The 27,484-nt window shown below is 47.4% G+C and overlaps 1 protein-coding gene across 2 annotated transcripts in view; it reads left to right on the forward strand.

The window, feature by feature from the left end:
• The window catches only part of TWF2 (twinfilin actin binding protein 2), an 89,252-nt gene that overhangs the window by 45,948 nt on the left and 15,820 nt on the right, over window positions 1–27,484 (forward strand). For both annotated transcript variants that reach the window (XM_065407378.1, XM_065407377.1), the window contains exons 3-5: window positions 7,495–7,673; window positions 11,447–11,542; window positions 13,836–13,940. In XM_065407378.1, coding sequence (XP_065263450.1) covers window positions 7,495–7,673; window positions 11,447–11,542; window positions 13,836–13,940 — 380 coding nt within the window. The remainder of the gene's footprint in view (window positions 1–7,494; window positions 7,674–11,446; window positions 11,543–13,835; window positions 13,941–27,484) is intronic.

The raw sequence follows: 27,484 nt of genomic DNA on the forward strand, positions 1-27,484 counted from the left end.
ATGACGCAGAGGTGAAAGGACAAGGAGGGAGGGAGAAGGTTGGAACAAACAGCCAGTCAGCACCTGGCAGAGAAAGTTCTGTGACTGTCCAGAGGACCTTGCTTTGGCTGCTGCTTCTCCTACTGGCTGGGGTCTCTGGCCTCACTTCAGGTTCACTCACTGCCCAAACTGGCTGCACTCCCATGGATTTCAGTGGGCTCTTGATCAGGCTCTGTGACAGGACAGTCTTTAACCTGAGAGAGACATACAGCACACTGGCTAGCACTGGTGATCTTCTGTGTCTGATCTATTCTCATGTGCCCAGGTAGTTTTCTTGGTTGCTGTTACAGGGTATGAGTGCCATCAGTACTTGTGCTTGTTTACTTTGCCTGAGGCTATGGCCAGCTGCTGCTGGAAGAGAGCCCTCCATCTCATGGGGACCAAGGGATGGCCTGGTCCTTTCCTTTTCAGCATTTTCAATCTCTCCATTCTCTTTCTGAGTTAATGCGGAATTTTTCAGAATATTTGGCGTCTCCTCCTGGAGCCAGCAGAAGTAGTCAAAGGGACACTGTCCAATTGAAAAAACACTTCCCAGCTGAAAGTTCTGTACCCAAGACTGATATAACGCAAAGGGATTCTTTGAGCTTGTGCGTTTGCCAGCTCTTTGCATATCATTCATTTCATTGGTGATGCTCACTTGCACTGTCTCTCCTGTGGTGGTACCATGACCTCGCTCTTGTGCGCTGCTCCGTGGGAATTCACAGGCATGCTGGACCCCAGTCGCTGTGAGAAGGGGTTCACCATCAACAGCTGCTGCAGAGCTGAAATGGAGGTGGTTGCAGGCAGGGATGTGCCCAGAGAGGATGTAGAGCTGGATTTGAGTATACTGACCTGCTTTCAGTCCCTTCCAAAGGAGCAGAAAGCCCCTTAGGACGTCTAAAAATGGAACTCGAAAAAATATTTAAAATTTCAGCACCCAAATGAGCCAAACCTGAATTTTTTTTAATGGACTAATTTCCATTGATTTGGAATTGGCAGTGGCTCTCTGTCCTGTGCTTGCTTATGGTTTCCGTTCCCTGCTGTATCTTGGCATCCAGAATTGTTCTCCCCTTTATGTTAGGATCAGTATTAGTGTAACCAGTAAAATCCATCAGCTCCTGACGGGGTGGTGGGGTGCACTTGTGGGTTTTATTTAATTTGACTCCAAAATAGACAACACAATTATTAAGCAAACTCTCTCAAACAGAGAGAGCAATGCCTGTAAAACTTAAAGGGTGGGACCTTCTTCAACTCCAAACACTCCCTTCTCCTTCACCCAGCCCCCAGTCATCAGCACCCCACCTTTAAGGGCGATACAGGTGGATCTGGCAGTATGTTCTAATGCTTCCCTGATCCAGGTTCTAGCAGAGCAAGGGAAAGGAAACAAATTCCAAAGCCAGGACCCCTCTCTGAGAACGTCCTGCTGGACCCCTCCCCCCTCCCACTCTCCTCATTATTCGAGTTGGGGGGACCTGTGTTAACACAAGACCCTGGTTATCTGGGGATAGAGACAGTTGCTCAAATACATAGATCTGCATGTGAAGTGTGATCCCTCTATCTAGTACTGTTGATAGTTGTGTACTTCGTAGCTGTGGGGGAAAATGTACTTTAGAGACTTGAGATGTGATGTGTAAAGTGTGTGTGTGTGTGTGTGTGTGTGTGTGAGAGAGAGAGAGGTCACTTCCAGAGACTCTGGATGTCTTAGCAGCACAGATGATTAGAGCGCGAAGGGATTGTTTGGGAGGAAGGAACCAAACTGCCTGGGTGCAGGATGAAGTGGGAACTGCACGTCTGTCAGTAGGACAAAGGGTGTTGACACCCAGGAGGGGTGTTGAGGTAGCTAGGGGGTAGCAGAATGAAATTAAGTGAAGGTTGAATATCGGCGAGGATATAACGGGGAGCTCTGCTGGACTGAGGAATAGTCTCCTGGAGGAGATGACGGGACTGGCCATTGTTTGAATCATTCGCCATGAGGCTGGACAAAGCACTTGATGGTACATTGCTGTGGGGAACAATCCTATGTTGACAGAAGGGGGTGGGTGAATGGATCGGTGCCCTAGTAGTTCTCCCCAGTCTGACTTCTTTATTGCTGTCTTGCAGTGTAGTGCCATTCCCCAGGGAAACGTTCAGCTCTCCTGAGATCTTCCCACTGATCCGCCAGCTGGGAACAAACAGGTTGAGTTGCGACTGCTGCAACTGCAGCGGAACAGATCATTGGTTTGTGTGTGCGTGATGAATTCGGCTGTGGTGGAGAGCGGTTTGAGGATGTCCTGGTACCAGAGATGTGGGTGATGAGGGTAAAGACTAAGGAACACGCATGCCTGCCCCCTGCAAGCAAAGGAAATCTGTGGGAATCTGCCAACCTGACCCTACAGATCACATGAACCCTGATGGAAAAGTCCAGCCGAGCTGATTGCAAACCTGAAAGCTTCCTTTTCCTGATTAGAAGCAAGAGCAAACTATACTGTGAGCATGTTTGTTTTGAATCAAGTGATGTATTGGAGATGGGCTGAAGGTCAGTGGCCCTGGGCCAAGCTGCAGGGGTAACTGTCCACTTAATATTCTCTCCCTTGCCCCCACACACATGTTATCAGTGCTGTGGCATGGTGCCACTTGTAACTTACTGAGAGTCCAGGACTGCTAAACTCACAGGCCAAAGGGGTGCGTAGTTTGCATGACTGCAGTTTTGCAGGCAGTTTCAGTATTTGTGTGCAGAAATTATTCGTGTGTGTGTGTGTGTAAATGGCTCTGGAAATCTGGACCTGTTTTTTCTGAGGTGCATGGTAGAAACGGAATACATTTTTGGTGGATTTGAATTCCTGTGATTTCAGGAGCAAAACTGTAATTGCTAGGTCCCTTGGAGTGTCAAGTGCAGTGGATGTGTGGGATGGGGTTATATGCCGGAGGATGCAGCTGTGAAGAGGGTAGGTGGAAATTAGGGCTGTATGAAACCTCTATTTATCCTCAAACCCAATCCCGATGAGTTTGACAGTGCACATGTGGGGGCCGGATGTTTGTACAGTGGGACGGGGAGTGGGGGAGAAGCGCAAACCCTACACAAACATAGACTTTAACCATCGCTTTAGATAGGGCATCTTCAAAGGTGGTGGGAGCCTCAGGGCTCCTGCAAATCCTCCCAGACTGGGTGGCCCCCTTCTGTGGGTCCGTTCTTCAATCCAGCAGGCTCATCCATGTGCCACCTGGCGTAGGCCACTGTCTCCCAAACCCCTACATGGAGAGGCGCCCCACAATTGCTCAAGCAGTAGCTTGGGAGCACACCTAGGTTCCCTAGCAGCAATGCACCATAATCCCTAGAGGATGGCTGTTTGTTTGGGTGCCCCAGTGGTTCTGAAACCAGGGATTAGGAGGCACTTCTGGGTGGACCCGGAGTGTGTTCGCCTCGCCAGCTACCCTTGTGGTGTGCAGGAGGTGCACTCCACCTTCTTCCTTGGTGGCTTTCTGAAGAACCTCCTGGGGAATCCCAAAACACAGGGGAGATGCCCGTGCCATGTGTTTCCCCACCCCATGGGATATCAATGGTGGTTATTTGGGAAAGCGCCGGAAGGATATTGGGGGCAGAGCAGGTAGGCTCTGGAGCTCTGTGTTCATCCAACTCACAGCTTCCAGACAACCCTGCAGAGGCTGCTTTCCTTTCAGCTTCTGGGAAACCCAAGTCTCCAGGGTTATCACAGCACGAGTGGGAACCTTACAATGCCCTGGCACGTCACTAAGTGACTGGAGCCCTGGGTGAAGGAGCAGTGGAAATCTCTGGAAATCTCCCTCAGCCAGTGCCGGCTCGAGATTCCCATTGAAACCAATGCGAACTGTTCTGGGATGCGGCAAGAAGCCGGAAAAAAAACAGAAAACTGTTTGTGGCCTCTCTTGGAAGGTCTGGATGTGAGTGAAGTGCAAATTGCAAGCTCTGTGCTCCTGTTCGTGCACTGGCTCACCACCCATCAGTACCCTGCACTTAGCGGACTGTGTTTAGCCACAAGCATGTCGTTTGTTTTGGAACACAAAGGCTCCTCGACTTGTGAGTCTGATGGGGTTGGGTTATCCTAGGGACTGAACGGCTGCAGCTTGCCAGGCAAGACTGCTCTGCCCCTTGGGGAGGCTGTGGCCCTGAGAAGACAGTCCCTGCTTTCTTTGCACACACTGTGTTGTTACACACTGACAGCGTCACTTCTCTCCAGGGACTGCTGCAGGGCTCAGGAATGCTCCCTAGCTGCATGTGAGCCCTTTCCCTAAGGGCTCTGGCTGGGGCTGTTTGCTGAAGCCCTGCTGCTTGGAAGGCTCTAGTGGTGTATGTTGGGGTCTGACTTGGAGGTACTACATGAAAGCTGATCTGTGGGTCCCACCTGGCCTTTCTCCACAGCACCTCTCCTCAATCCGTGCCTTGCTCGTGTGATGATGTGGTCATGCCCTGAGCACAGGGGGACAGTGTTGTGACGTTGTGCAGTCTATATGGTTTTATAAAAACATGATAAGAAGTGAATATAATGTAACTGGGATAGTTTTAGGAAAATATGGTAATAAGTGAATATAACGTAACTGGGATATGCTTCATGCAAAAGGTCTCTTGTAAGGTATCATTACAAAGCTTATAATCTACTGAGTATGATCATCCAATTTGTATAAATGTACCACTCTTGTATCTAAAACTAGAAATATAAAATATAACTCTGAGGGCCTATTGTAATTATGTAAAGTGTGGGCCATTAATGATGGTTTGGAATCTTGATGACTCCCATTAACAAGGACCATTATCCGCAGATGGCTGTGTTTACCTGTGAGTCTTCCTGTATATGTGTGTGCTGGCAAGTTGGCAATGAAGTCTTGCAGTGACATGTGATCATGTCACCTGAACTGGAATCCATCTTTAACCTGGTGCTTTTCCAGTGAGGGGGGGGGGTGGAAACCCAGAGGGACAAAGGGTTCCTGCCTTATGCAAAAGATATATAAAGGGGTGGAAGAGAACAAGGGGGGGAGGAGCCATCATGAAGAATCCCCTAGCTATCACCTGAGCTGCAACAAGAGCTGTACCAGGGGAAAGAATTGTGCCCAGGCCTGGAAGGTGTCCAGTCTGAGAAAAAGCTTACTGAAGCATCTCTGAGGGTGAGATTATCTGTATTCAGTTTGATTAGACATAGATTTGCGCATTTTATTTTATTTTGCTTGGTGACTTACTTTGTTCTGTCGGTTACTACTTGGGACCACTTAAATCCTACTGTCTGTATTTAATAAAATCACTTTTTATTTAGTAATTTACTCAGAGTATGTATTAATACCTGGGGGAGCAAACAGCTGTGCATCTCTATCAGTGTTATAGAGGGCGAACAATTTATGAGTTTGCCCTGCATAAGCCTTATGCAGGGTAAAACGGATTTATCTGGGTTTAGACCCCATTGGGAGTTGGGCATCTGATTGCTAAAGACAAGCACGCTACTGTGAGCTGTTTTCAGGTAAACTTGCAGCTTTGGGGCAAGTGATTCAGACTCTGGGTCTGTGTTGGAGCAGACGGGAGTGTCTGGCTCAGCAAGACTGGGTGCTGGAGTCCTGAGCTGGCAGGGAAAACAGAAGCAGGGGTAGTCTTTGCACATCGGGTGGCAGCTCCCAAGGGGGTTTCTGTGATCCAACCCGTCACAAGTGTGTTCCTGCACACCCCAACCCTTCCTTTACACTGATTCCCCAGACTCTACTACCTGCCCCGAGCATGGCCCCCTTGGTCACCCTCCTTGCACCGCAGCAGAAGAGTGTTTGTTTGAATGGGGAAGGGAAACGCCAGTTCTACGAGCTAGCATCTCATTGGCTCTCACTCCTGAATGATGCCTTGCCCTGTTTCTCCTCCCCTGCGTGCTCAGCGCTTTCCTTCCCAGGCATGTTGGACGCCTTTTGTGTGGCGTGGCATCGGCCTTGACGACAAGCTCGGCAGGAAGAGGAAGCGCAGGAGGTGCAGCGTGTTGCCCTGCGTGGCACCATAGCACCATCAAAATGGCGGTGGCGAGATCAGGGCCCTCTCCGTCAGCGAGATGTGCCCATAACTTCCCTTGCCCCTAGATGGTAGTACGTGTGCTTGGACCAAGCCACAGCAACAGGTTAAGGGCAGGAAGCGACTGATGTTGGCAATCGTATTTCAGTGGTGTTTTCTCTCCCCTTTTTGCATCATAGGGGAAGTTGAGGTTTCTGAGAATGCGTTGCCAGCCCTGGCTTGTGGTAGCAACAAGCCCCAAACTCTTTACTGCCTTCCCCTGTCACCTCCATAGTTCTTCATCCGAAAGCCTAGGGACTGGACCAGTGACCACAGGACCCTGGGGAGGGGTGGAGAACCTGAGCCTGGACGGGAGCGGGGATAGCGGGCAGGGAGGGTTCCCGGTGGCTGTGGGGAGAAGGAAGCTATCCACGCATATTGATCAGTCTGCAGAGCTGGGGAACGCTGGTAGCATCGCACAGGGGGGGCTCCTGTGAGAGCCTCACTCACTAGGTCTGCCAGGGAGGCTGTATGGGTATGAGGAGCAGCTGGAAGAGGGGAGATTCCAGGGGAGCTCAGCTGAGCAGGGGATTCCAGCCTGCCTTTGGGCCTCCTGGAAATCAACTGCTCTGCAATTTGGAGAAGCAGCTGGTGCGATTGCTGACAGATCAGTTCCTTGCTGCAGGCAGTGGCCTCCTGTAGCTGGGGGGAGTGCAAGTTGTGTTGGTCTGTGCTGGCCACACACCCACAGTGGCTATAGTGGGGCTGCGGTGTCCTAGCCTTTCCACCCTCCCCGAGGAGCTGGCACTGGCCTGTGTGCCCACTCCTCAGTCCTGGTGGTTGCAGTGTCTCCCACTTGTCTCCCTCCCCACTAACGCCTGCTGTAATGTGCGCTCATTGAGAGACCGGGTGAGGCTGTCTCTCGCTGTGGGGAAGGTCTCTGGGAGGAGGCAGCCATCCAGCACAGCAGACACCGTTGGATGCAGAAGGTGATGCGGAGCAGTTGCCATTTGGATTAATTAAATCCTGAGCATGTTGGTGCCTGTTCTAATGCAACAGGTAGCTCGTCCAGCTGTTTGGAGCTGCAACTCCTGAGCCCTGCTCTCTCGATATGGGAGAAGCTTCGTATTCCAGTGTTAATTTTGTGTTCAGAAATCGTGGCATGGGGTGGACCAAGCCCCTTTGCCATCCCATGTAACGTTGATCCTCCCCTTTACCTTCTAGTGGCTGGGACTTTTGAAACATCCGCACATGTTTATGGGGGTGGTATTATGCACTCCGTTCCCCCAGAGGCTCTGAGAGCACACGGTCACCCTACGCTTTAATGCACATAAGGGAATAGCATCTGGATTGCTTTGCACAAGCTCTCACAGGTGGGAGAGCAGAGAATAGAGCTGCAGCATCTGAGCTCTCAGGAGTGCAAGGCATTAGAGCAATGAGTCATGCAGCCCCATGGCCTGTGCTAACCTTTGCTTTGTAATTCATAGTTCTTCTCTTCCTCCTTTCAGAGCAGCTAGTGCTGGGAGCCTACAAAGAACTGTCTCGCCATTGGGATAAAGACTATGACTCCTTCGTGCTGCCGCTGCTGGATGAACAACAGCCATGTTATATCCTCTACCGGCTGGATACCCAGAATGCGCAGGGCTTTGAGTGGCTCTTCATCTCCTGGTCCCCTGACAGTTCTCCTGTAAGCCTTTGGTCTCTCTAAATTCCTCTTTGCAGGGTTGTAATTTTCCTGGCACTCGCAAGAATGTTTGTGCGGTGGGTGGAGGATGGAAAGCTGTATTTAAGGACTAATATTGGAATTGTTCAAAGGTCAGTGTGTCATTTTCTGAAGACTCGCTTAGCAGAGGTGCTAATCTAACTTCCGTGTAGCACTGGTTAGCCAGATGGACCCTAACGTGCTCTGCAACTGCTCTGTTCTATAGCGTGCTTGTGTAAAGCTGTGTGCAATCAGTTCTCCTCTGGGGGAAAGCTTGGCTACTGTTTAACAGACTACTGTAAACTACATGACAGATGCAGGCAAGGAGAGAATCCAGCCTGTAGAGAGAATGTCGGGAGTGGAATGGAATTATCCATGAGGAAACTTGGCCAAGATTTTACACTCCTACTTTGGCAAAAAGTGCCACCATGAGTGGTCAAGACCCGAGTTTTAGGTCTCATTTGCAAGCTGTTCCTGTCAGCAATGTCCCTTCCCAGCTTGCTTGGGTCGATCCAGTACGGACTCGAGGGAAGAGAGCTACCTACAGAATCCTCTGGCCACCCAAGTCACAACCCAGCCCAGCCCTGCTTTACTTGAGATCTGACATGTAACCGCATGCAGGCAGGGTTTCACAGCAGGGTTGACTCAGACTTCAAGGCCAGAAGGGACCATCATGATCATCTAGTCTGACCTCCTGCACATTGCAGGCCCCAGAACTTAACCCATCCCCTCCTGTAACAGACACCTAACCTCTGGCTGAGCTGCTGAAACCCTCAAATAATGATTTAAAGACTTCAAGTGACAGATAATCCCCATTTACACTAGTTTAAACCTGCAAGTGACCCATGATCCACGCTGCAGAGGAAGGTGAAAACCCCACAGGATCTCTGCCAATCTAACCAAAATGTGCAAATCTATGTCTAATCAAACTAAATACAGATAATTTCCTCACCAGTTCCAGAGCACTCCTTTTTACAGGCTAATCTCCTTTTAGCCTGGGTCCAGCAATCACTCACACCCCCTGTAGTTACTGTCCTTTGTTTCAGTCTCCTTCAAGTATCCTGGGGGGGGGGGGGGTAGAGAGGCTCCTTCTTTAGCCAGCTGAAGACAAAATGGAGGGGTCTCCCACGGGTTTAAATAGACTCTTGTGGGTGGGGACCCCCCTCCTCCCTCCTATGCAAAGTCCAGCTCCAAGATGGAGTTTTGGAGTCACCTGGGCAAGTCACATGCCCCTGCATGACTCAGTCTTTACAGGCCGACGCCATTGTCCACATGGTATCTTGCATGTCTCCAGGAAGACTTCTTATGTGGATTGGAGCATTCCAAGATGCATTGTTCTCCAAGTGTTTCCTGATCAGGTACTTAACCTGGCGAATTCCTTCCTAAAGAAGCTGACCAAATGCCTCCCAAAGCTTACTTAGAAACCAAACAAGCATACAGCCCATATTCTTAACCTCAAGTAGAAAATGATATATATATGTACAAATAGGATGAATAGATATAGTAGACCATAACCTTTACGGAGATATGTTACCTGGCACAGGCAGCACAAAACATATTCCAGTTATGTCATACATACATTTATAAGCACCCCCTCCCCATAAAGCCTTATGGGGTACACTGTCACAGGGGAAAATTCCTTCCTGACCCTAAATATGGTGATCAGTTAGACCCTAAGCGTGTGGGCCAGACTCCTTCTCCTGTACACCCTCTCCAATTACCAGCCTGTATTACTCTATGAACACATATCAAATACCACAAGAAAAAAACAGGAGTACTTGTGGCACCTTAGAGACTAACGAATTTATTTGAGCATAAGCTTTCGTGGGCTACAGCCTACTTCATCGGATGCTTAGAATGGAATACACAGACAGAAGGTATTTATACGTACAGAGAACATGAAAAGGTGGGAGTAGCCATACCAACTGTAAGAGGCCAATCAATTGAGATGAGCTATCAGCAGGAGAGAGAAAAAAAACCTTTGAAGTGATAATCAAGATGGTTTTTTTCTCTCTCCTGCTGATGATAGCTCATCTCAATTGATTGGCCTCTTACAGTTGGTATGGCTACTCCCACCTTTTCATGTTCTCTGTATGTATAAATACCTTCTTTCTGTGTGTTCCATTCTATGCATCCGATGAAGTAGGCTGTAGCCCACGAAAGCTTATGCTCAAATAAATTCGTTAGGCTCTAAGGTGCCACAAGTACTCCTGTTCTTTTTGTGGATACAGACTAACAGGGCTGCTACTCTGAAATAAAAATAAGTAACTCTAGTGCCACAGTGACGCCTGGTGGCCAGTCAGGATATTAATGTTTGTACTTGACCCCGTTGCACCTAACGTTTTTTGAAGCCCCAATCTCCCCGTAAGATAAGTATTCTCATTCCCACTTTTCAGAGGAGGGAAAGTGACAGCTGGTGACTTAACCCAAGGTCATCTCAAGCCAGCTGTAGAGAATTAGAATGAAATAAGATTGAATCACAGTAGCAGATTGCTCTGGGAGGCAGCGAGGCCTAGGGGGTAGAGCATTTGGACGGTACCCGAGAGAGATGGGATCTATTCCCGGCTCTGATGGCTGACCTTGGGCAAGTCACTTCACCGCTCTAGGCCTCCGCTTCCCCATCAGTAAAATAGGGATAATGATGCTGACCTCCTTTTGTAAAGTGCTCTGAGATCTACTGATGAAAAGAACAATCTAGAGGCTACGTGGTATTATTAAAGCTGTCACTGCTGTTGCCTGTGCTGGCTTGGCTCAGTTTATCAGACACTTTCCACCAGAACTAAATTCACTACAGAACCCTTCTCCCCCAGGAGTGCCAGGATCCTACTTCTGTTATCGCCACTGGCTATTGAGTCAGGTTCTGCTTTGTGGTAAGGTGACTACTGGCTGCATGTAAGCCATTCTGGGATGTCCAGAGCACTATCCAAAATTCTTCTGTAATGGGGGCCACTGACTAACTGAAGGTTTTTTTGGAGGGGTAAGGTGGGGAGGGAAAGGCTAGTAAAGCAGTCTTATGTGGGATGGACAGAAGAAATCAAGAAGTTGGTTGTGATGGTGTGTGTGGGCATGGGGAGGAAGGCAGTTTGCTTCTGGCTCTAAGTGCAAGACAAGAGGCAACCAAAACAGCCTGGAGAAATTATTCTCTGGAGTTAGATGTGGTAAGATTAGAAACAATGAGCTTCAATTAAAACCTAGCCATAGCTTTCTCCTGTTGCTTTAAAGTGGAATTTTAAACAGGGAGATCGGTCAAATAAAGGATCCAGTTTAGAAGGGGACTGAAATCCAAACTGCAAGCTGCAATTTTGGAGCACTTATTAGAAATGATCTGTGTGTAGAGAATAGCCCTTTAAAGGTAGGGGAAATGCTTGTATGGCTTGTCGTGCCAGTAAAGTTACTGAATTGGGTTGACTAGCATCTCGATGACGTCTTGTGGGTCTCAGCTGTCATTACTAATTCTATAGCGCTGTGAAAATGAAACCCCGGACTGATAGGACAATCTGTTGGAATACATCGTAAGACAGTGAATGTGACTGCCTAGCCAGGATGGTGCAGTTGCTGACAGATAGGGGTGGATTCCTGTTAATGAGAGGAGTTCTATCTTCTCCGATGCCTTGTAGTATCACCAACGGTGGAAGTCTAGCACTGCAGCAGCTGCAGAACTGATGCCCTTGAATTAGCAGAGGGCAGGAGCCCAGACTCTGATCCTGTTAAACTTTCTGCCTCACTGAATAGATCTTGCTCACTCTCTACTTGTCCAGGTTAGGCTGAAGATGCTGTATGCAGCGACCCGAGCAACAGTGAAAAAAGAATTTGGAGGAGGACACATAAAGGATGAGCTGTTTGGAACAGTTAAGGTATGGACACCTGCTCATGGCATGGACTGCAAGCCCACAGCACCTTCTGGTTAACATCTGAGGGTATGGCTACACTGCTGGAGCACTGTGGGGTAGACTTTTGCTGCAGCAACAGGGAGAGGTTTTTCCATCACTGGAGTAAATCCACCCCCTTGAGAGGTGGTAGCTAGGTTGATGTCCTAGCTGGGTCTATACTGGGGCTTAGGTCGGTTTAACTGTGTCTCTTGGGTGTGAATTTTTCACACCTCTTAGCAACTGTAGCTAGGTTGAGCTTAGTTTTATGTGTAGATCAGGCTTGATGCAATAACCAGTGCCAAAACTGCCTGGGATACCACACATGGGGGTTAAAATATTTCTGGATCACTACTGGGTTTTTCCCACCTTTTGTTACTGCTCTCTGTCCTTGTTTCTTTAGAGTCTGTCTTCATTCTTTTAAGGTTAAAGAGAGTGCCTGCAGGCACTCTGTTCTTGAAGTGCCTGCACACAAGTGAAATTGACGAAGATCTTTGACCTTCCCTGTTCAGCTCAACAGCAGGTGCTGTGATTTGTGTGGGTCACTACCTTGGCAGCTGGGGAACAGGCTGCTTTCAGTCTGCTCACCCATGGGAGAGCTGGTTCCTTTAACCCTTTCACTGCCTACAGGCTGTATCTTTATCCATTCAGGGTTATCCTGGCAATTTCCTTAGCCCTTGTTCTGTTTGAATGAAGAAATCATTTATAAAATGATTAATCATATTGCCCCTTGGCACTAAGCAGAAGAGAAGGTTTCTTTTCTGCTAATCTAGTGGAACATCAAAGAAAACCGATTACATTTATAGAAGAGATTGGGGTGGGGGATGTACATGATATTTTATAAAGGTGCTGTTGTTTTAAATAAAAACGCCACAAGGTGGCAGCTTGTCTCAAGAAATGAAACCAGGTTGCTACAGTAAAACTTGTTTGCTAACTGCAGCCACCTGCGCTAATAGCCACCACCCATCATGGCCCAACATAGCCCACGTTTTTCTGACTTTCAGAGCATGCTCCAACACAGGCTTATTTTTCAAGGGTTTTTTTCCAAAGGGACATGATGAGGGATGGGGCTCACTTTTTTGTGAACTGGGAGTATCTGCAATTGCCGGCGTCGGCCAGCCTGAATTCTGTGGGTCAGCTGTTTCTGTGGCTAGAGCTTGGGATAAGTACCTGTTACAGATGGAATATCTCCAGCTGCCACAGATTTGCCCAGGTTGTAAACTCTGTTGCAGTCAGGCAGCTGGAAGGAGAAACCACTTCCAGATGGGGGATTATTTGAAATGTGGAGAAAGTTAGTTAAGATTTTTGTTTAACTTCTAAAAGAAGACTTAGGGCTTGTCTATGCTTGGAAACTTCAGTGAAGTAGCTATTCAGGAATAATTATTAATTATCATATTAATTATTCCAGAATAACTGTTTTGGTAAAGTTTCCCAGGGTAGACAAACCCTTACAACTGGTGTAGACTGTAAGTTCTCCTGAGCGGGGATCAAACCTACATCTTTATATAGGTCATAGTGCCACAGTGGATGTGCTACTCTACTCTACACAGTGTGTTACCCTGCTATATGGAGCTAATAGTAATAATGGTTTAGTTGAGGTGTTAACACAGCTTGCAGTAGTGCATACACATCTGCCATTTCTCTAAAGATACCCCATGTTGACTGGTTTCAGAGTAGCAGCCGTGTTAGTCTGTATCCGCAAAAATAACAGGAGTACTTGTGGCACCTTAGAGACTAACAAATTTATTAGAGCATAAGCTTTCGTGGGCTACAACCCACTTCCGAAGAAGTGGGTTGTAGCCCACGAAAGCTTATGCTCTAATAAATTTGTTAGTCTCTAAGGTGCCACAAGTACTCCTGTTATTTTTCCCATGTTGACTGGATCACTGTCCTTTTGTCATGTGCTCCTGGGAAGAGTGAGAACTCCCCAAGCACTCAAAGATTTGACCCTTTGTGAGACTGATAGGTGAGCCTCATTCTGTGTTTTTTGTTATTGTATCAAGTAGCCCCCTGTTATAGTGGCCAAAAATGTGGAGCCCCTATATTCCCTGTTTACAGGCTGTGCTGTGCTTCCTTGAGAAACCTTGGGAACCATGTGAGATCACACTGTAGTGGATTGTGTGGTCAGAGTCTAAAGCAGCAGTAGTGTAGAACTTCCAGGAGAGCATTCTCGTCCGTGTCTCATGCATTGGTGAACATTGTGGTCAGGGGAGGGAGCGATTTTCATTCTGTAATAATTATGTTAATGACATTTACTCTCACTTCTGTCTGGTGGCTGCAGGAAGACATCTCACTAAGCGGCTACCAGAAGCATGTGTCGGCCTGCTCTGCCCCAGCCCCGCTGACTGCAGCTGAACAGGAGCTCCAGCAAATCCGCATCAATGAGGTGAGAGGCTGGGTTTGAGAGATGGGAAAAGGATTTGTATAGGCAATGGGTGCAAAACGGTTAATGCTGGGAGCTGTTGCTTCCAGACAGGGAGATGCATTAAGCTGTGAAATAGCCTCTCCAGGGAAAGGCTGGCTGACTCCTCACTTGGAATATACACAACTAGACTCTACAAAATGCCAGCAAACGTACTGTGGGAATTAGAGCTGTGTTGGCAGAGAGATGGACTGGGTGTGACACTCTCTGATTCTGTGTGGACCTTGGAGTGGGAGCCACCCCCAGCCAGTGCAGGGAGACACAGACAGGAAGGACTCAAACGAAAAATACCAGCAGCCAAAGCAAAAGGGTCCAATCAGAACGTGGCAAAGCTGCCTTGTACTTGAGCCAGTTTCACTTTAAATGATTTTGTGCCTTTATTTTTAAAGCTACAACTTCCATTTTATGTTTGGCTAAATCTCTGAAAGCAACATTTGCCATCCGTGTTCTTTAAAATTAACTCACGAAATAAACTCTCACTAAAGCCTTTTATATGCTAAGACGTTTGCTCACAGCTCTGGTTCATTTCCCCTGCTGTAGTTGGTTGGCAAATGATGGTTTAACATCCAAAGCAGAGCAGGGAGCTGCATTCTGAACACTGCTGTAGGCATTAGCACTGTTATCAAGCAGAACCCAGAACTTGTACTTCAGGGGAAGGGCAAGAAGAAATGATTTTCAGCCATGTTTTTTCTGAAATGTGCTTAACACCATTCTCTTTTAGCGCCCAGAAATGTACTAAGTACTTCCTGAAAAGACAGTCCTGTCACAAGGGGCTTGGATTCGAAACTTTTAGGTGTGACGCGATGGGCAGGGATGTGAAACAAAAGGAGGGACTGGGCCGAGGAAGGATGGGGTGACAGCAGTACGATCAAGTGGATACTTTCCTGGCCTCTGTACTTCATGGTGGTTCTGTGTGTGGGCACGTGCATGCAGATAATGTAGGGAGGAGACAGTGAATGTTATTGATGCACTTACGGAGGACGTCCTGGGAAGAGTGAGATTTCAGGAGGAATTTCATTCAGTGGATAGAGGCTTGCGGGGTGAGGGGAGCATTCCATGTATAGGAGGGAGCATAAAAATGGCACCGAGACTTAACTGAGAGAGAGAGACAAGCAGGCCATCAACAATGGCATTATTGGAGGGGTGATCTGAGAGGCTGGGCTGGATAAGTAGGAGCATAAAAACTACTTGTCTGTATTTCTGAAGCCTACCCTATATAAGAGGTGCAGAATACAACATGATCTGATTCCAATATTTATCTGATTGACACAATGCTGGAGATTTCTTCTGCCAGTGATCTCTCAGCCAGTCTATCTTGTCATACTCAGATATTTACCTCTTCAGTCTGTACCAATGCACTCTGGGGAGAAGCCTTCTGACTTTTCTGCTTTTCACTTCACCTGTCTGTCTTCCTTTCAGATTTTTATTTCAAACCAGTCTCTGTTAGAGTGTTGACATCAGTGTTACAGATTTGCAGTCGCTAATCGGCTTCTGGCCCCATTGTTCCCTTCCCTGTTGCTTCCTGCAGCCCATAAACCTAATCTCTCCAGATCGGTCTGGATTTGTTCGCTGTGTTCCTCCACATTTGCTGCTGCCTTAAATTTGTGTCCTCTGCAAACTCAGATGTTAGCTTGTGCCTCTTCCCGCAAGGTCATTGGTGGGCCAGGCAGGGTCTGAATTCAGCTGCCTGAGCTTTGCAGGGCATGTTGAGGTTCTGGGGTGCTGCTGAGACTGCAGAGTTCAGCCCAGGTAAAATTCCGACACTTATACAAATCCTGATGCTCTCCCCCATTTCTACTCCCTTCCCCAGATACACACACTTGTCACCTTTTCCCCTGGAGTAATTTTCTCCTTTCCCCTCTAGCCCTCCGTTAGGATTGGAGCCAGACTATAGTTTTATTTCAGCACCACACACACATTTTGTATTATAATCCTTAGTTTGAGAGGGTGTCTGACCTCTTGTCCCCCCGGGTATCATGCTCTTTCACTCAGCACATCAGTCTGTGGTGCGGTCTCCAGAAGAGCCCTTGCTTTACCCTCACTGAGCTGTTCAGCTAAAGCACTTGAGATTCTAGCCCATCTGTCGGATAGGATCTATTACAGTAGTACGCTTGGTGTTAAAATGTACCTATCAATGTTTCTGATCTCTTCCCCTACTCCTGACATCAGATTCCCAGCTCTGCTACAGCCTTTCTTTGCCCTTTCGATGGGTCGGTGATGCTGACATGCTCCAAAGAGAATTCTGTCTCCTGAGTCAGGCCACTGCTCCCTGTAACCTGGTGCTGAAATGTGGAGGGATTGAACAGGATGTCGGTTCTGGATGCAGTTCAGAATTTTGATTTCCATCTATAAAGCCCTAAATAGTCTCTGATTTGCCCCTTTCACAGTAGCTTTTGATCTGCAGCCTGGAGCTTATCAGGAGGCAGTGGCATGGCATTCTCTGGGGGGCCGTGACACTGGTAATCCTTCCCATTGGGAGTTCAGTATAGCCCAGGTTTTGTAGCTCTTAGAGCATGGTGCTTGCTCGCCGTTTTCCTGGTCTGAGGATGCTGGGAGCCCCTTAATTATTGGTCTCTCTAGGTCTGGTTTCTGTTCTTGGGGGTTAGGGGACAGTTGTATTGGGTGATGCGGGCTGATGCAAAATGTGTCCCAAATATGTTACTTTATGTACAGTAAATAGCATCAAGACACTCTGCAGATGATGTGTAATAGACAAACAGAGGCAGGGACAAGGGGTTCCATCAGGGAAGCAGAAGTCTCTCACTTAAATACATAGAAGAGAAGCTGATTAGAGGCAAATATAGTTTAGTGAGAGAATTTGATCAGCATTAGCTTTGTAGCTAAATGCGGCGGCAAATGAGAGCGCGTCCTGCTGCTAGTGTGTCCTGGCAGAGCATCAAGCTAGTATTGGCTCTGCAGCTTTGCATGTAGCGCCCTCTATTGTCATGCTTGTCTGACTGGCTTGCTCAGTGTTGTTGGATTAAGTGCTTTTTGGCTGTGTCTTGCAGGATAAAGTTGCCCAGGTAAGTGCCTCCTGTTGATGCTCATCTTCTGATTGCTGTCTTCGGTGTTTGCTTTCCCCCACTGAATGAGGGGCAAGTTCTCAATAAGTGTCCTGCTAGGTGCATGGTGTGTCGCGTTCTAAGGATACAATGTCCCTTGTGTAGAATTCTGAAGTCGAACCACTGAAATATTAGAACAACAACAAAAAATGCTGTCTGCATGAATGCAAATAGTCACTGCGGTGTTTTGGTTGGGGTTTTTAAAGACACAAACCCCAGGAAATTAAATGATGGCTCCCAAAGCACCTGTATCTTGGCTCATTGATCTAGATACCGTTCTCTTTTTAGAGAGGAAGGGTAGTCTAGTGGTTAGCACAGGATCTACCTCCTGGTTTCCAGCTCTGTCACTCACTTCTATGTGAGCTTGAACACTTGACTTTACCTCTGAGCCTCAGTTTACCCATTATTAAAAAGGGCCTAATACTCTGTCCCACATGGGGGTCTGTCTGTATTATGTAATATTTGTAAAGCATTTTGAGATGCTAGGGGAAAAGGTGTGTGCATGTGTATCCACATACAATGTGACTTAGTTACACTTGCTTTGGGAACCAGAACTTCTTCAATTTCCTGACTTTTTTTCCCCCCATACAAATTTAAAAAACAATGTCCTTTGAGGGAACTCTGATCATAGAGCCAGGTAACTGTGCACTTATTGACATTGCATTTACATGTATCTGGTTTTACTCATTAGTAACTTGCAAGCCTGACAGTGAATCATTCCCTTCATTTGTCTTTCTCAATCACATGTGTCACTGCTATGTCAGGTTGCTCATGAGCGCTAGCTAGGCTGGACTTAGGCCCGGAGAATTTCTTGATCCTGGAACACAAAGAAAATGTGTAAATTAAAGATCAGGGCTGGCAGAGGCCTAGAAATGTTTGCCCTTTAAATTAGTTCTAACAAGCAGCTATAAGTAGTAGCTGGGACTTGATTATACAGTCCATCAGGAAAAAGTTGACTACAAATTCCACAAAGCTTAATTATTAAACTCTCTAGAATTCTGTGGGTGACAAGGGGCACTGTTACCATAAAAAAAAAAGGGGGGGGGATTTGGGGTGTGTTGTGACCCGCACTGTTTCCCATGTGTGTTTCTTTCTTCTTCCTGTAGATACAATTTCAAATGCATCTCTGTTCTGTTCACTTTCTGTTTCAATGCATGTGTGACTGAATAATATCTGGTCCGAATCTGTTGTGTGGTGTTGCTGTTGCCTTCCACCCCAGAGGAGGCTGTATTTCTGGGGGGGGGGGTTGGGCAGGGGGCTCAAGTGATGCTTACATTAATCTGTTTGGAAAAAACTCTCATATTCTTGAGGATCCTTCAAAATTAGACGAACTTCCATAAATAGAAGGGTGGTATTGGTGCCAGGAGTGGGGTTTGGCTTTCAGCTTCATAGAATCAGAAATGTAGGGCTGGAATTGACCTCTAGTCCAGCCCCTTTACTGAGGAAGGGCCAAGAAAACCTAGGCCATTCCTGACAGGTGTTTGTCCAACCTGTTCTTAAACACCTCCAAAGATGGGGATTCCACAACCTTCCTTTGAAGCTTTTTCCTGTGCTTAACGATCCTTATTGTTGAAAAGCTTTCCTAATACTTAACCTGAATCTCCTTTGCTGCAGATTAAGCCAGTTACTTCTTGTCCTACCATCACTAGATACAGAGAACAATTGTTGACCATCCTCTTTATAAGAGGATATTTAAACCATATTTGACGACTGTTATCAAATCCCCTCTAGTCTTGTTTTCTCGTGACTAAACATGCCCATTTCCTCCCCAATCTTTCCTCATAGGCAGGTTTTCTAAACCTTTTATCATTTTTGTTGCTGCTGTCTGGACTGTCTCCAAGTTGTCTGCCTTATTCTTAAAGCATGACACCCAGAACTGGGCACAGTACTGTAGCTGAGTAGAGCAGGATAATTACCTCCCATGTCTTACATACAATACTCCTGTTAAGGCTAATATTCTGGGGTGTATTTTCACAACTACATCACATTGCTGATTCATATTCAATTTTTGTTCCTTGAGAACCCCCAGATCCTTTGCAGCAGTACTACTGCCTAGCCAGTTATTCCCTTTTGTAGTTGTGCATTTGATTTTTCCTTCCTAAGTGAAGTACTTTACAATTGTCTTTAATGAATTACAACTTGTTGATTTCAGACCAATTTTGAATTCTAGTCCTGTCTTCCAAGTGCTAGCAACCCCTCCCAGCTTGGTCTGCAAATGTTCTGAGCATATGCTTCACTCCATTATCCAAGTCATTAATGAAATATCAAATGGTTCTGGACTCAGGACTGACCCCTGTCTGAACCCACTAGGTATGTCCTCCCAGTTTGACAGTGAACTGTTGATAACTACTCTTTGAGTTTGGTCTTTCAACCAGTTGTGCACCCACCTAATAGTAATTTAATCTAGCCTGCATTTCTCTAATTTGCTTATGAGACTGTCATGCGGGATTGTGTCGGAGGCCTTACTAAAATCATGATACATCATGTCTACTGATTCGCCTCCCACCCACAAGCCAGTAACCCTGTCAAAGAAGTAAACTAGGTTGGTTTGGCATGATTTGTTCTTGACAAATCCATGCTGGCTATTCCTTATCGCCCTGTTATCCTGTAGGTGATTGCAAATGGGTTGTTTAATAACTTGTTCCAGTATCTTTCCAGGTACCAAAGTTAAGCCGATGGTCTATAATTCCCCAAATCCTCTTTGTTCCCCTTTTTAAAGATAGGTATGTTTGCCCTTCTCCAGTCCTCTGGGACCTCACCTGTCGTTCATAAGTCCTCCTACATCACTGAAATAATTTCAAACCAGCATCAGCAGTGTCATCCGTCGTTCTGGTTCATTGGTTCAGGCTGGGAAAGTCTTGTTGCCCAGAAACCTGGGGCAAGGAGAAGTGCTGGATAAGCAAGTGACCCTGTCCAGTGACAATGACCTCAGACACAGCACTTAGGTGCTTGTCAAAGAAGGGGGGCCCAAGCTGCTGAGCAAAGAGAACAGAATCTCTTCAAAGGCAGTGGCAGGTGAAGGGAGTGAGCAAAGCAACAGAGCTGCTGGTCAAAGGGGAGGAGGAAGTGTCTAGCTGATGTCAGCCCCAGAAATAACGCCCTAGGACAAGAGGATGGGCCATGGAACAGGTGAACAAGCCAGAGGCTGCGCCTAAGGGTATGTCTACACTACCCGGATTGGCGGGTAGTGATCGATCTATCGGGGATCACTCTGCCGTCGACTCCTGTACTCAGCTGTGAGGACGCGAGGTAAGTCGACCTAAGATACGTCGACTTCAGCTATGCTATTCTCGTAGCTGAAGTTGCGTATTTAGGTCGATTTCCCCTCTCCGCGTCCCCCGTCGTCCCCCCCCAGTGTAGACCAGGCCTCAGTTGAATGTGTTAGTGCTTTGATAGAGGTCTGTGGTGACAGCAGAGGGGAGAGATTGAGTGTGGGCTTCTCAGGTAGTTCAATGACAGTTATCTCGTCAGAAAGGCAAGCGATAGTATAGTTTGCTGCCCAAGCCAAAGTAGGCTTTCCAGTAGGATAAACTACAGTTAGTCTCTTGCTGCTAGGGCCAGACGTGTTAACTTTCAAATCAGTGCTCAATTTACTTGCTATTTTAAAACACATTTCTGCAAAAATTGTCTGTACAAGACTATCCATGTAAAAAATGTCTGGAACACATCAAACCACTCTGCAAGGTGCAGGGATAAAAAAAACCCATCAGGCTGAATCAGCAGAAGGTAAGACTGAAGGCTTCAGCCTGAGAAAGTGTAAAGCACACGGCCCAGAAGAGGATGTAGGCAAAAAGATATGAGAAACATAGATATAATTGTGCTTTCTAGAATTCATAGAAAGCAAAATATCCATGGGTTTCATGTTGACAGGATGAGTTCTGTGCATGTTTGGTTTGCAGAAAGCGTGGGAAACTTCTTATAAGGTGTGAGACCTCGAGAATGTTTTTGTGCATCTTACGTGACTATTCTGCTGCTCATGTGAAATACGTGGAAACAGCTAATTTCCTTTTGTCCATAAGAAGCTGCTATTAGGTTGCGCTTTAAATGCAATGGGGAGACTAAAAAAAGTGAAAGCATTTGGGGGTTTGAACACCGCTTACACAGTCACAAAATACGATTTCAGTTTTAGAGAGTTTGAAATACCATGCAGCTTGCAGGCCAGCCATGGCCTTAAGCTTGGGTCAAACTATATCTCAGACATGCAGGAAGCAAAGATTATAGCTGTTTGCTAATGGCTCTGCTGATAGGTCTGTAGCAAGAGTCAGCATACATCCCATCTGTACGGGAATCCTGCACTCTCTGCTGTTATAATAGACCTGGAATCTGAGGCATCTGTGGTATCACATAAGCAATAAAAATAGCTTAAGAGCGGTGGGAACAAGGCAAATGAATTCAAACCAAAACCAGTTGGGGTCTGACTGTAGAAGGTGCAGCAGTGAGGATGGGCTGTTTGATTGATTTATTAGAGCACACCTGTCAGCAGGGCCGGCTCCAGCGTTTTTGCCGCCCCAAGCGGTGGGGGAGGAGGGGGAAGCCACGATCGGCACTTCTACCTCCGCTGCTTCATTTTTTGGCGGCAGGTCCTTCCCTCAGAGAGGGACTGAGGGACCCGCCGCCGAAGAGCCGGATGTGCCGCCCCTTTCCATTGGCCGCCCCAAGCACCTGCTTGCTGCGCTGGTGCCTGGAGCCGGCCCTGCGTATCAGTTACTGTGCATTGTGGTAGAGAACAGGTGAATGGAGGCCTGGTTTTCACTGCCAAAAAAAGGTGTGTTGTAGTTTTTACTGTGAGGTAGCTAGGTGAGATGAACCACAGGTGAGGGGTGTAGAGTTGGTCCCATCTAGCTTCCTCATGGTAAAAACTACAGGTGCCTTGTGTTTCCACTACAGTTTTACAGTGCGATAGCTAACGCACACTTGTTATCCTGTGGTTTAAAACCCCACACCTGTGGGGTTTTTTTTTTGTTTTTTTTTTAAATGAAGCCACAGTCAGTCTCTCTCTGGAATACCAGTTTTGTGTATGGATTCAAAACCAGCCAGGGCTGCATTAGTTGGGAATGGATCTAATCAACTGATAATTAAATGCAAAAACCATTGATCTTGAAAACTTTGTGGCATTGATGCAAGTCAGGAATTCCAAAATATAAAGTTAACTCGGCCTTACTGCACATCCTGTATGTTTAATGGTGTCTATAGATAATAGATTACGGCTTACATTTAACAAGGGAAAGGAGGAGAGAATACTGTGATTATGGTATGTGGCAGATTTAACGTTGCCAGAGCAACCTTAAATCTTTTGGGATTTTCTGACGTTTGAGCATTCAATCTTTCAGCCTTACTGTTGCATTAACGTTGATCCCCTTCACCTTCATTTAATTTCCTACGCATTTAAAGGGAAAACTAGAAGCTGGAGGTATTGTGCTAGTGAATTCCTTTTTCCACACCAATTTGCTTTCTGAAGCTTATAGCTCCTCTAGTTTTGCCAGACAAGCATGTATGCTCTTTGAATCAACGTGCCCACTTCCCTAACTTCACTGCATCTGTTTGAAGTGCACCCATCTAGAATTAAGCACCTTACCTAACATGCGGTTAATTTTCAAACACTAATATTGTGGTTAAATTCAAACCATTTTTAACTAAGCTAAGCACTAGCGCCATGAAATGTGGCATGGTCATAGACCTTAAACTTCAGACATTTGTCCTGTAGCCCTGTCTAAAAGTATGGTTTTTTTTTAATGATTTATTTTGGAATATTTTTAAATGGAAGAAGTGTATTTATTTCCCCTCCACTCAAAATCTCTTGATAAAAGTTTGTTGCAACTCTCTCACCTTCAGGCAGAGACCAGTGATGGAAAATTTCAGCCCAACACTTTTGAGTCAGTGGCTGGAAACTGAAAGTTTCCTAGGTTCTGTAATATTGTAACATCCATGGCCACTGAAGATGCCAATTTGCTGTATGCTATGGCCACTTGAAACGTGTCAGGAACAGCAGAAGGATCTGGGTTTATCCCTGCTGTTCCTGAGACAGTGCATCCCTTTTAGCATTGTCGAGCCTATGAAACACAGTCAGTCAGTGCCCATTCCGTTCAGTAGGGGGCAGGGATATGCACACACTAGACCAGGGGTGAGCAAACTACGGCCTAGGGGCTGTATCTGGCCCTCCACATGTTTTAATCTGGCCCTCCAAGCTCCAGCCAGGGAGCAGGGTTGGGGGCTTGACCCGCTCCGTGCGGCTCCCAGAAGCAGTGGCATGTCCCCCCTTGGGCTCCTACGCATAGGGGCAGCCAAGGGGCTCCGCATGCTTCCCCTGCCCCAAGCACTGCTCCTGCAGCTCCCATTGGCCAGTAACCATAGTCAATGGGAGCTGTGGGGCGGCGCCTGCGGACAGGGCAGTGCGCAGAGCCGCCTGGCCGCGTCGCTGCATAGGAGCCGGAGAGGGGGACATGCCGCTGCTTCTGGGAGCTGCTTGAGGTAAGCACCGCCCGGACCCTGCACCCTTGACCCCCTCCCATGCCCCAACCCCCTGCCCCAGCCCTGATCCCCCTCCTGCCCTCTGAACCCCTCGATCCCAGCCCGGAGTACCCTCCTGCACCCCTCACCCCAGCCCCACCCTCGAGCACACCCCCCCAGCCCGGAGCCCCTTCCCGCACCCTGAACTTCTCATTTCTTGCCCAACCCCAGAGCCTGCACCCCCAGCTGGAGCCCTCACCACCCCTGCACCCCAACCCCCAATTCTGTGAGCATTCATGGCCCGCCATACAATTTCCATACCCAGATGTGGCCCTCGGGCCAAAAAGTTTGCCCATCCCTGCACTAGACAGTTTATTACAACACATTGCATATGCCTCAAGCCTTTGTTTGAAGTTGGTAGTGAAAGAGCTAGCTGGTGGCAACAGTTGTGGGGTGTTGATGTCCTGGATTAAGATATTCATCCCATTCTAATGTAGCTGGATCTAGGTCTCGGATGATGATACTCTGGGTAGCGCTTGAGAGAGCAATGGGCCGATTAATCAAAGGGCATTACAATTTTAATACTGATTTCTACAGCTTATGTTGAATCCTTAGCTCTCTATTCATGCTAGTCCTGCCTGTGGAGATGCCACCCTTTCGTGTGAGCATCGATCTGGGCAGGAGATAGTACTCAGACCCCCAACAGTATTTATTTATGGAGCACCTAACATTGCTCCACTAAACAAATCTCAGCCCTGGCCTGAAGATCATCTGCTTTCTGTGGTGCTGTGGTATGTTTGGTCTTTGATTCTTCAAGGCCTCTAGATCACTGCTCCGGAAACATTTTTTTCCAGAAGAGAGATCCTTGTATGGATCCACCTCCCCTTCTAACTCCCCAGTCTCCTATTTCTTGGCTTTCATTAATTCCTCTGAGCACTGGGAGGCGCTCTGGACCACAGCTCGGCCATGGACTGCAATTTGGGATCCACTGCTCTAGAGGGAATCATCCAAAATGCGTGCGGGGTCAGTGGTGACTGAAGAGCCGAGAAGGCCACAACAAAGAGTTGCTGAAGGTGTCCAGAGTCCTCTTCTAGTCTTCTTCATCCTCCACCTCCCTCTGCATTAGCTTTGTCAGCCCCCACCCCACCCATGCATAATCCGATTAGCAGGTGTGAATGGACTCTCCCTTCTGGAGGTGGGTTGCTTGGCGCTGATGTTTTCCTTGTGCTTTTTTTTTGTTGTTGTGCTCCCAGGATCTGCACTCCCTGGCCTCCAGCAGTGAGATGGTAGGCCCCTCTCCTCCGGTGTGTCCATTCCCCTCCTCTCCTTTAAAACAATCTCCTCTGTGTGCTGTTCTTTGTCCAGACACCCCCCTTCCTTAGCCAGTGTTCTCCACCCCCTTCGTTAGTTTGAGAAATGTATGGGGAGCTACCCTCTGTTTTGCTCTGAGTTGCTGATCTGATTTCTCCTCTCCCCATGCTCCCAGGACTCCTGCTTGCAGGACTCTAGCACTGAGATGGTAGGCTGGCCTCTGGATATTTTGTGCATTCTCCACATGCCTCTGTCTTGCTCCGGAGTCTCATCTTGTGCCTGCTTTACTCAGTCCCATGCTCCCAATTCCTTTTGGATTATTTTCTTTAGGGAATGAGCTGCTAAGCCACCCCTGGGCAAATCACTTCATAGTCATATTTGCTACCTCCTAACCTTGGGGTGTCATAGAGTTTAAGGCCAGAAGGATCACCAAAGCATCTAGTCTGACCTATTGCATCTCACAGGCCATTAAACACCACCCAGCCACCCGTATATTAAACCCGGCAACCCAAATTAGACAAAAGTATTACAGCCCGCAGGACACTAGACTGTTGTATGCGTAGAGAATAGGAGGGCTCCCGCTGTGGCAGGGAGATGAAGAAGTGAGTTATTCTCCGATAATCCCGGCAACTGACTTGCACCCCATGCACTGCAAAGGGGAAAGACGCCCAAAGTCACTGCCAATCTGAGCTGGGGGGAAATTCCTTCCCAACCCCACACATGGCCATCAGTTAGACACTGAGCATGTGGACAAGAACCAGCCAGCCCACCACCTGAGACACAGAATCCTTGTGTCACCTCAGAGCCCTGGCTCTCCCTGCCCAGTGTACCATCTCCAGGTGGAGATGATGTGGAGTGGGTTAGTCTGACCCCTCCTGCTGAAGTTCTGAAGCATGAGCTTTTAGGACCATAAGACACAAACCGGAAGTGAGCTCCAGGGCTGCTGAACCTCATCCCTTTCATGGTTAGAAATTTTCTAATTTCCAGCCTGAGTTTGCTGATGGCCAGTTAATATCCATTTGTTCTTGTGCCAACTTTATCCTTTAGTTTAAATAGCTCTTCACTCTCCCTAATATTTACCCCCGATGTATTTATAGAGAGCAGCGATATCGCTTCTCAGTCTTCTTTTTGCTAGCCTGAATGAGCCAAGCTCTCCTCTCATAGGATAGACCCACCATTCCCCTGATCATCCTCATAGCTCTTCTCTGCCCCTGTTCCTCTTTCTCTGAGGCGTCACTAAATAAGGGCTGTGAAGGTCAGAGAATCATTTTAGGGGAGGAAGAAGGGGGACCTCATGCTTCCAGCCCTGCTGTGCACATTTTCCCAAGGGGGCCACATTTTGGGTGGAAAGCGGGAAGCGGGGGGGGAGTGTCATTTACCAGATACTTTATTACTGAAACATTTGTGAAGGGTTCCTGATCACTTCTGAGTAATTCAGGGCAGTACGTTCAGTGTGTGGTTGAGAAACCTGAGTTCTAGTTCCTGCTCTGTCCCTGACCTCCATCTTTTGAGTGCCTTAGTTTCCCCATCTGTATAAAAGGGATAATGCTACTTGCCTCCCTTGTCTAAAGCACTATGGCTGAAAAGTGCTTAACAGTGTTATCCGTAACAGTCTCGCTGGTTTGCAGCACTATAAAGATTAGCACACACACAAGTCACTCTGTCTGCTCATTATGCAATTTGCAAATGTGGATAACTCCACCAAATCAAACCCATGTCCCTGTGAGATCTGGCTGTGCGCTGGTACTCAGAGGTGACTATTTCCATGGCACTTTTCATCCGTCGGCTCTAAGCCATTTTTTGGCTGTACTGTCACTTATTTTAAAAAGTCATTGTTTTTTCAAGGGAAAGTGAGGAGTGTTTTTTCCTCACTCAAAAATGGCTGAACCATCTTTCCTCAAGTAAAATACCTTCCCCTGAAAGCAGAGCCTGAGCCTGAAAGATGGGTGTTTTCAGAAAGCTGCGAGCAGCTGAATCTGGGTGTCGCAATGGAAATCACTTTACAACCAGCGCCAGCTAAAGTGGAACAGCCCCAACGGGAGGTAGCCTTTCCACACGTGGCTTTTAGAGCACATTCGGTACTCTCAGTGCTTAGCAACCTCTAGTCACCAAGCTGAAGCGGGTGTGTGAGGCTTTTCAGAGAGCCATTCACTCCTCTGCCTTCTCTGTCACTGATGTGGCTCCGTCTCCCTGTATTCCATGTGACAGATAGTAGTGGGCTGTTGGTGCTGCCCCACGCTGGTAGAATTCCCCAGCCCTGAGGAGGTACGCTGTGTTGTGTTGTGCTTTGAGTTGTGTCTGAGGGATTCTTTCTCCTCTCATTCTTCACCTCCTCTCCTGAGTGGGATTTTTGTCTCTTCTTTTTAAACACTTGCACACGGAAGTTGTACTCTGAGCAGCGCCTCTCACGCTGCTGAGAGAGATGTGAAGAGTAAGCTACCTGGTGAGGGAAGTTAAATTTCCAATGGAAAAAAATCTGATTCTTTTGCTTCCCCCCCTCTTTGAAGTGGATTTGGGTGCACTGGAGAGTGGATTTGTTGATGCCGAGTATTCCTTGTTAGGGTGGTCCGCTGTAAGCCTTTAACATAAGGGCTCACGTGCCTGCTGTTTACCTCCACTTTCCAGGGCTTGCTCTGAGGTATTTTCCCCATCACCTGTGGCATTCTCAGTGGGAATCTGGGGGATGGG

Source organism: Emys orbicularis, chromosome 7 (genome assembly GCF_028017835.1).
Source record: "Emys orbicularis isolate rEmyOrb1 chromosome 7, rEmyOrb1.hap1, whole genome shotgun sequence".
In the NCBI taxonomy this organism is placed as follows: Eukaryota; Metazoa; Chordata; order Testudines; family Emydidae; genus Emys; species Emys orbicularis.